The sequence below is a fragment of the Solanum tuberosum genome, unplaced genomic scaffold (assembly GCF_000226075.1).
Source record: "Solanum tuberosum cultivar DM 1-3 516 R44 unplaced genomic scaffold, SolTub_3.0 scf00338, whole genome shotgun sequence".
Taxonomy (NCBI): Eukaryota; Viridiplantae; Streptophyta; class Magnoliopsida; order Solanales; family Solanaceae; genus Solanum; species Solanum tuberosum.
This window is the reverse complement of record NW_006239263.1, coordinates 8,476-18,878: the sequence shown is the minus strand read 5'-3', so window position 1 is coordinate 18,878 and position 10,403 is coordinate 8,476. Positions and strand designations below refer to the sequence as shown.

The window sequence follows — 10,403 nt, the reverse complement described above, 5'->3', positions numbered from 1 at the left end:
AAGCATATGTTTTCCCAATGAGTTGATTCAGTAAGAAATCGAAGGAAAAATCATGTTTTAATAAAATACTTCTAAATTCCAATATGACTTTTTCAAATTCCAAGGGAAAGCTCCAGTTCTTTAGAGTTTTGATTCGAGGAAGATGATGGTTGTTGTGTGTGTCTTTTTGTTAATTGCGTAGTTAGTAGTGCATACACGTTATATGATTAGGAAAACTGAAAAGACAGTATATGAAATGGAAGTTGTTATCAATCGTATGCAATGAATACGTTACATGAGTATACATGGGTATCTGATATTGCACTTGCTTTTTCTTTGTTGAGTACCGTCTACATTCCAACGGTTGTTTCGAGACCTCAATTGTGAGACTTCCGTCATCTAAATCCAAGGGAGATACTTCCTTCAGACTACTATGGATTTCTCTTTTTCCTTCTTAGTCCATTATTCCGACTCAGACATTCTAAACTTATGTTTTTTTATTATTTGGGCTTCCATCCTCTATCCTAGACTGTTAGATGTTTTGATACTATGACTTTCAAGTTTTAGGTTACGCAATCGTTTTAATTGACTAGTTAAATTTATAGAAGCTCAAACTTATAATTGTTTTAAGACTATTTTATTAGCGTTTTATTCCATGGTTTGGTTTTAAAATGGTTGATGGGTTAGTCTTGGGTTGGTAGCTGGTTCTCCCACTAAAGGGTTAGTGTGGGTGTCACTCACGACAGATCAAGGTCGTGACAAATTTGTTGTTTAACTTTCGAATTCAAACACCGTCAGATAAATTGGAACAAAATGAGGAAGTTAGGTATGAGGCTATGAGCACATATATATAAGTTGAGTTAATGGTGTTCCTTATCATACGTGCTTCAAATATTCATCTCTCTTTATTACCAAAAATGGATGAACCAATCTTTTCCACTTCATCATCACCATCAAGCCTTCAACATAGGCTTCAATATATTTTCAAGAATCAAACAAATTATTATTCTGATTGGGCGTATGCTATTTTCTGGCAATCGTCGAATAATAGTCTGTCTTTAACATGGGGTGATGGCCATTTAAACATGAAGACGACGAATAATAAAGACGTCGAATGGTTCTACTTGATGTCTTTAGCTCAGTGTTTTTCTGTTGGTGAAGGAGTTGTTGGAAAATGTTTTAGTAGTGATTCTTTTGTGTGGCTAACAGGGGATCAACAATTTGAGTTTTGTCATTGTGAAAGGGCTAAAGAAGCTCATTATGTTCATGGGATTAATACTTTTGTATATATTCCAATTTCTAGTGGTGTGCTCGAACTAGGCTCGAGCACAGTGATTAAACAGGACTTGAACTTGGTTCAACAAGTCAAGTCTCTGTTCTTTGGTTATGAAACAATTGGTCCAATTGATGATTTTGGTCTTTTCAATTGTTTGGAACAATATGGTCAAGAAGCAAAGAAAGGTGAAATAGTAGTAGGTACAACACCACAGGAAAACAAAGTTGGATTTAAGGTGAGTTGCTTCAACTGAATTTATTGCTTTCGCGTTGATATATGTTACATCTATACTATGGATATTCTAACATTTACTTGGACAAGTGAGTCAGTTCAAGTAGTTGAACATATCCACCAAAAGAGAGAGGATTTGAATCACGCTGAAGGATAAGTAAGAATGTTAAGAAGATACTTTTCTCCGTCTCAATCTATATAATGTAATTTGACTGACCATGAAATTCAGAAAAGAAAAGACTTTTTTTAGTTCACATTTCTTTCATTTAATTGAATGTATGTGCATCATTCTTGCTTTTTCTAAAAAAAATCTCAAGTTAGTGGCCATTTGGGCATTAGAATTGAGGAATTTGAAAAAAAAAAAAAATTCTTTCTATTTGAATTTGTTTGTCTCAAAAATAATGATTATTTCTTTTTTAGCAAATTTTTTAAATTTCAACTCAGTTTTTACCTAACATGTTGAAAGTCAAATGAAATACGTAATATTTATGAAAAAAGTGAAAAGTACTTATTTTGCCTGTACAGAGCAAGACTTCCAAGAAAAGGGGGAGAAAGGGGAGAGAGATTTGCGAGACACAAGGAAACCACGTAGAGGCGGAGAGGCAGAGAAGAGAGAAACTTAACTCTCGATTCTATGCGTTGCGCGAGGTGGTTCCAAACGTAACGAAAATGGACAAAGCCACATTGCTATCAGATGCTGTAACATATATTACCCAACTGAAAGCTAAAGTGGATGAATTAGAATCAAAACTTCATAACAATTACTATTATTCAGTGATGGAGAAGAAACACAAAATGGAAAATGATAATGTAGTGGACAACCAAAGCTCTACCACTTCTTGGGATCATGTAAGGAGCGCTTTCTTCTCGTAAAACATATTCACTCTGTTCATTTTTATTTGTCAATTATTTCAAAGATTGAGTTTCACTTTTAATAAATCAACAAAAGACATTTTTTAAATTATGTGTTCAGTCAAATAACATCACCTAAATTGAGATGGAATGAGTATTTCTAAAAGGATTGTTTTGATCACTTCTCCAAGAAGGCTTATATTTATAGAGTTGGAAAAAAAGAATTAATTCAAAATAGTCATCTTAATTATTCCATGAAAAGACATGTTATATATGTTAATTTAAATTTATTAAGTTTTAATAAAAACAAAAATATCTAAAAATAAATTTAAATTAAAAATAGAATTTTGAATTTTATAATTTTAAATAAGTCACAATATGCATGTGTCTCTTTTAATTTCTCCATTATTATTATCACAACTTCTTCAGTATTCCCTTTTCATATTTACTTTAAAATAGTTTATTTGAGCCAAACATCTATTGGACACTTCTAGATCTACCTTCACAAGATAGGATAATGTCTTTGTGCGCACCGCCTTTTCTGAATTCCTATTTATGAAATTACACTGATATGTTATTGTTGCCAAGATATGCATGTGAGAAAACTATAATAATAAAGCCTCCAAACTATTTTTTTTTTACTTCCAATGTGACACAATCCCATTTCAAATGTTACAAAGTATCTCACATTATCTTGTGCAACATTTGAACCAAACAACCAGACTATGGAAATTGAAGTGAAGATGGTAGGTCAAGATGCCATGCTTAGGGTTCAATCAGAAAATATGAATTATCCATCAACAAGATTGATGTGTGCTCTTCAAGAAGTTGAACTACATGTCTACCATGCCAACATCTCAAGTGTCAATGATCTTATGCTACATGACATACTTGTTAAAGTTCCTCAAGGATTGGAGACTGAAGATGAAGTAAAAAATGCTCTACTTAGAAGCTTAAAGCAAATAACATGTTGATAATTACCTATTGGAGACTGAAGATGAAGTATGATCTTCAATCTCTTCTTTTCATTTTTAATCTTACCGTCAGATCTCTCAATAACAGTATCGTATGCTTTGAAATTTTTTTGGATTGAGAATCGACTTCGGATTTACTCATTGAATAGCTAATGAGTAGGAAAAGAAGTGTAGGGTTTTTGCTTACACGTCTAAGAAAGGGGTGTGATTGGTCGGTTTAGTGTATTATCGATTTGATTTATTTGATTTTTAAATACATCAAATCAATAAGCTATTTTTATCTATCTTTAATGGTTCGGTTTGGATTTAACTAACAAGTAAATGCTCATAAATTAAATATATAACTCTCTAACAATTTGGCGTGACAAGTCAATAATATAACTTTATAGAATGCTCATGAAATAGAACCAATAGTAATTAACATGAAAAGATCTATAAATGTGCAACACAAATTAAAGAATTTGTTTCTTGTGAACTCAAAATTACTATGAAGTGTGTATTGAAGGTTAAAAGACAAAGAAAATAACTACTAAGGTTCTGATATTAATATTTAATATTTATATAGGGAAAAATAGAAAATTACTATAGTCTTAATGATTATCAGTTTACTCAAAAAAATATTAAAAAATTAAAATCGAATCGATAATCCTATAATTTTCTTTTTTTAGAAAAGCACTAAAACTTGTTAACCCAATAGCAACAAATCATTCAAGAGTATACTCTCTCTTCTTTCTTTTAAATTTTTTAATGTTATAAAATAATATAGAATTATTTAAATTTAAAAACCATTTTTCCCTTAATAAGATCTTATACATCTCGAATTAAAATTAGTCAGATTTCAATATAATATGAAATTCTGAATGAAAAAAAAGAGGCCAAACACATACACAATCCCTCAAACTTGCCCTCATTTTTCATTTTGGCACTCCAACTTAGCCTTGTTCCATTTTAACCCTTAAACTCCATTTTTTATGTACCATTTAAACACTTATACTATTTTTTATGATTTGTTTTTATTTATGTTCTTCAATAGCAATTTCTTATTTAAAAAAAATAGATGTGTGCCTGTTAATTTTCGTAAAAAATTAAACATTCGCGAACGAACATAAACATTTTTCAAACAATAATATTATTTTTTGATATTTCTCTGTATTTTTGCATGAAAATAATTGACGGAAGTTCTTTGATTTTCTTTCTTAAACATTCAATTAAATTAAATAACACTACTTATTTATTTTTTCTTATCATCTAGGCTATCTAAATTTAACGCAAATACTCACTTTTAATTTTTAATATAAACCAATACGAATAAAAAAAGTTCATCTTCAAAAAGACTCGACTGACTTTGTTAATAACACTACTAAAAAAAAGACTCTTGTTCATTGCTAATAACACTACTAAACAATGTTAAAACTCGACTGACTTTGTTAGGTTGTCGGTGATTTTAAAGAAAGAAAACCAACACAATTTCGTCGGTTATTTTTCACACAAAAATACATAACACTCTTAAAAAGAAATTATTATTTTTTAAAAAGAATTATTTTTTGTTAATTTTTAATTTTTTAACTAAAATTAACTGACACATGTCAATTTAAAATAAGAAGTTGCCATTGAAAAATATATATAAAAATAAAGAAATCATAAAAATAATTTTTCGTGTTAAAATGGAACATAAAAAATGGACTTTAAGGGTTAAAATGGAACAAGGCTAAGATAAAGTGTCAAAATGAAAAATATGGACAAGTTAGAAGGGCTATATATGTGTTTGGCCAAAAAAAGAAGAAGAGTTTTTATGAGATACCATATCCTTGTATGGTAAGTTTTTATATGTACTGGACTGTTAAATTCTGACATACTGAAAGCAACCTGTGATGTAAAATTACAATAACAGTGTCATGCCCTTCGACCCTGGTCCTTGCTTTCTCATTAAACTTAGTTTACTTCTCCGGTGTGTTTCATTTTATATGAGTTAATTTAACTTGATATAAAATTTAAGAATCTTTTTTTTAAAAAAAAAATTGGTCTAAAATACTCAATTCGTTCATTTTTATGTGTCACAATTTGACTTGCATATCTACTAAGAAAATAATTAATGATATAGGTATTTTACTAAACTATTCCTTATTAAATGATATCTTGAAAAATGATTTGGAAAATAAGAATTTAATGCTGAGGAAAAATATGGAAAAAAAAATTATTGTCTTATCTTGATATATCAAAAGTGACAAGTAAAAATGAAAATTAATTTTAGGAATAAGTGACAAGTAAAAATACACGGAGGAAGTAAGTGATAGATATTTGTGTGACGATAAATTATTTCATTAAAAATAAAATATGCATTTTAAAATTAAATTGTTACTTAATATATAAATGTAATTGACTAAAAATAAATCGTATAAATTGAAACAAAATGAGTAATTTATTTATATATAAAAAAAGGAACTTGTTTAATTTATACTTTTTTTTATTTTAATTTATTTATCTTATTTTAATTTAACTCAAAAGTAAAAAATAATTTTAAATTTAATGAAAAATTAAAATATTTTTTTTAATAAATTTTAAAAAACAAGACAAACAAATTTAATTTTGAACAGTAATAGATTCCTTCTTTGGAAGGAGTTTTGGGGGACCGCCGCATGGCTATTGACATTGGAAGACAACTACCTCACACAATTGTTTTTGGAACCTTTGAGGAGCTCTGTCATCTCCAACTCATCTTTATTTTATTTTTTATTGTTATGTTCCGTCATTTTATCAAACCATTTAAACATTAAATTAAAATATAAGTGAGTAGGTGCTTAGTTGAAGTCTAAATCTGTGACACTATTTTCTATATTTAGAGAGTTAAACATAGAATGGGGGTCTTCAATCCCTCTTTAAGTCACTCTCTATCCTCCATTAACTACTATTTACACTCTCGACTTCACTTTCATTATTTTATTATTATTTTCATATAAGGTCATTAATTAAATTTCTAATATACGTAATTCTTTTTAAATGTATATAATATTTTAAAAATATTATTATTTAATATGAACTACTTTCATCCCGAATTAATAATATTTTGATTTTTTTTCAATTTTCGTTACTTAAATATAATTTTATTAATTTTCACTATAAAGAATGCACAAAATTAAATGGTCTATAATTGTTCAAACTATTCGTGATTCACATTCCTAAGAGAAGAAATATTTTGCGATGAAACAAGAATCATGCCGAAAAGATATTGAATGTGCATTCGGAGTTTAGCAATCACATTTTGCAATTATTGCAATTAAAAAAGAAGAAAGAATGGATTTATATTTTATATTATGAAATAAGAAAATAAGAATGAAATAGAAATAATAATAATAATAATAATAATAATAGTATAATATTGAGGAGACGGAAGGTAATTCTTTTTTAGAAAGTAAACAGAGGATTGGATTGGAGTTGGTTATCTGAAAAAATAGAGAACTTTATATTTGCGTATTATAATATTGTACTAGCCGTATTATTCTCATTCTTGCTTTTGATATCTATCATCGTTTGTTGTTTATTATGTTTCGATTATCACACTATTTTATTATTTTGTTGCTTTTGTTCCTTTCTGATATGATTTGCACTCCTTTCCTTGTTAGTTGCATGTTTTCTCCACTGTTTTTTTAACATGGATTTGCGACCCTTGAACTGACAAAAAACACTCTCTACCTCCACGAGGTAATAATAAAATCTGCATACACTCTATCCTCTTTAAACTCCACCTGTGACATTTCACTAAATATGTTGTTGTTGTTGTAAAATAATATAACTTTAAGCTTTTACTTGTTTAACACCATAAAGTTCCAACAATTTTTCATCAAACAAGATGGGTTTGTGTGGTCTATTTCTGAAAGTGTCTATTCTATTAAACTACAAAACATCTATAGCTGGATTGAATCTTTCATGATGGAAATGCACTCTTTTCTTAACTCTCTAATATAAGGAACTAGCTTGCTTTCACTGGTGGGGAACGGGCGAATGTCCAAAGAACACGTAGCCAGAGGTGGTATGGGTTAATTTAGCCATTTTACCAAAACCATCTTCGTGACTTTGTCCTTTGCAAGAGCAAGATTGGTGGTCCTATATATATATAAGATTCATTTAATTTGAACTAATTGGACAAAAACTTCAATTCATTTCAACAACATTTGGCTCTATATATATGCCTTATAAGCAAATTAAACGTGTCATAATAAATGACATTGTCAATGTTAAATATATCTCTTCTCCTCATTTGTATGACATCAAAATGATTTCATTTACTCATTTACTATCGAAATTTCTGATATTTTATTCACATATTTCTTATAAAAAAAATCATATATTCGAAAAATAATATGTTAAAAAGATTACAAAATCATTTTTTTATGTAACACGTCTGTATTACATACTTGGGTGTTATTTTTTACAGCAATTATTATTTTGTTGGATCCATTTTAAACATGAGGTACAATAGTGTAACGATTCAAAACACAAACTTGATTAATAAAGATCTATATGAAGATTTTAATATACTTTTTAAGTCTAAATAATGAAAAGAGCCGCCACACATTTTAGCTGTTGGATTTCATATTAGTTTATTATTTATATTTTACTGCTAGATATTGTCTTGGTTTTTAAAATAATATAATAAAAAAGTGGTTGATGACTCAAAGATAAAGATGATTAATCTTATTTTAAGATGTCTATTTTTCAAATACTTTTATCTCCCATTATAGAATTGTACGAACGTTTAAAAGTAGATAAAAAAGATAATAGATATTATGTCTCACAAAAATTACACTAAACACCAAATAATTAAGAAAATAATTAATGATATAGGTATTCTTCTAAACAATTTCTTATTAAATGATGTCTTGAAAAATGATTTGGAAAATAAGAATTTAATGCTGAGGAAAAATATGAAAAAAATAATTATTGTCTTTTCTTTGTATGTCAAAAGTGACTAATAAAAATGAAAATCTATTTTAGGAATAAGTGACAAGTAAAAATACAAGGAGGAAGTAAGTGATAGATATTTGTGTGCCGATAAATCATTTCATTGAGAGTAAAATATGCATTTTAAAATTAAATTGTTACTTAATATAAAATGTGTCATTCTTTTTTAAATTGACTAAATAAAATAAATCGTATGCATTGGAACAAAATGAGTAATTTATTTAAATAAAAAAAGAAACTTGTTTAATTTATACTCTTTTTATTTTAATTTAACACAAAAGTAAAATATAATTTAAATTTAATGATTTTAAATTTAGCAAAAAATTAAAATTATAAATTTATTGAAAATAATAATTTTTTTAATGAATTTTTAAAAAATAAGACAAACAAATTTAAGTTTGAGAGTAATAGATTCCTTCTTTGGAAGGAGTTTTGGGGGACCACCACATGGCTATTGACATTGGAAGACAACTACCTCACATAATTGTTTTTGGAAACTTGAGGAGTTCTGACATCTTCAACTCATCTCTATTTTGCTTTTTATTGTTATGTTTCGTCATTTTATCAAAGAGAAAAGGACCAAAATTGTCCTTTATCTTTGCCTTAAAACTCAAAATGATCCTTACCTTTTCATATGGAGCACTAATGATCCTTCTTCTTTGTAAAAATGGTACAGCTTTAGTCTTTAAAGTATTTTCCGTCTATCACTAACGGAAGTTGGTCATATGCACGTGATTGCATTAAATTGATATGACCACTCGCTGACAATGAGACTGCTCATTGAATTAAACACAATCAAAATTAATAACTCAAAGTGACAATATATGAATATTGACTTATTGATAATGGTTTATTAAATTTATGATTTCGTAAAAATAATAGCTTTCGAAATGAATAATGAAAGGGTAGAGTGTGCACACATCTTACATCTACCTTCTCAAATAAAAAAATTATTTTTGAAAGATTTTTTTCTTATCTTACCTCTACCCCTCAGATAAAAATATTATTTTTGAAAGATCAATTTCTTATCTTACCTCTACCCCTCAGATAAAAATATTATTTTTGAAAGATCAATTTCTTATCTTACCTCTACCCCTCAGATAAAAATATTATTTTTGAAAGATCAATTTCTTATCTTACCTCTACCCCTCAGATAAAAATATTATTTTTGAAAGATCAATTTCTTATCTTACCTCTACCCCTCAGATAAAAATATTATTTTTGAAAGATCAATTTCTTATCTTACCTCTACCCCTCAGATAAAAATATTATTTTTGAAAGATCAATTTCTTATCTTACCTCTACCCCTCAGATAAAAATATTATTTTTGAAAGATCAATTTCTTATCTTACCTCTACCCCTCAGATAAAAATATTATTTTTGAAAGATCAATTTCTTATCTTACCTCTACCCCTCAGATAAAAATATTATTTTTGAAAGATCAATTTCTTATCTTACCTCTACCTTCTCAGATAATAATATTAATTTTGAAAGATCCATGGCTCAAAATAATTTACAATTCGGTAATAGTTTAGATTATAATTATTTTTGTGAATTGTTAATTCTATAATGGTTTATGATTTTTCTTGACGGGAAACGGATAATTTGATAATAATTATTATAATTACAATTTTATGCTTAATCGTTAATAACAAGCTCTTATTTTAGACGTATTTTTTTCTGAAATTCTGGATAATTTACATGTTTTGCTTTGTTAGATCAATAGTTACATATTAATAATATATAATATATTTTTAGGTTTATCGTAATCTTTTCATTTGTACTTCTGGATATGCATATTTAATTTGGATATTGATGATATATTTAACTTTATAATATATAATATTGTATTTTTTATGTTGCATACTGTTGAATTGTCACTTAACTTGATTATGTTTCGATGTTTATTTTAATAAAAAAAATTAATAGTTAATTGACAATCAATACATTAATAACCCATATCCTAATTTTTCTATAATGATTTAGTATTTTTATAAATTAATAAATCGAACTAATATATGAGGTGAATATTAATTGTGAATACCGTGGATCTTTCAAAATTAATATTATTATCTGAGAAGGTAGAGGTAAGATAAGAAATTGATCTTTCAAAAATAATATTTTTATCTGAG

General features: G+C 27.5%; 1 protein-coding gene across 1 annotated transcript; it reads left to right on the top strand.

The window, feature by feature from the left end:
- The first annotated feature begins 823 nt into the window (after nucleotides 1-823).
- Nucleotides 824-3,586, top strand: LOC102603121 (transcription factor MYC4-like). The gene is made up of 3 exons (XM_006360944.2): nucleotides 824-1,490; nucleotides 2,012-2,335; nucleotides 3,061-3,586. Exons 1-3 carry the CDS (start codon nucleotides 843-845, stop codon nucleotides 3,310-3,312), a joined length of 1,224 nt encoding a protein of 407 aa, XP_006361006.1. The 5' UTR covers nucleotides 824-842; the 3' UTR covers nucleotides 3,313-3,586.
- Nucleotides 3,587-10,403: the final 6,817 nt, after the last annotated feature.

What these genes read in the sequence shown, in the direction of transcription:
- LOC102603121 (XM_006360944.2), top strand. Translation starts at nt 843, where the DNA reads ATGGTGTTCCTTATCATACGTGCTTCAAATATTCATCTCTCTTTATTA. An exon ending in AAAACAAAGTTGGATTTAAG is followed by an intron (nt 1,491 to 2,011) that starts GTGAGTTGCTTC and finishes TTGCCTGTACAG; the next exon opens with AGCAAGACTTCCAAGAAAAG. An exon ending in CTACCACTTCTTGGGATCAT is followed by an intron (nt 2,336 to 3,060) that starts GTAAGGAGCGCT and finishes CCAAACAACCAG; the next exon opens with ACTATGGAAATTGAAGTGAA.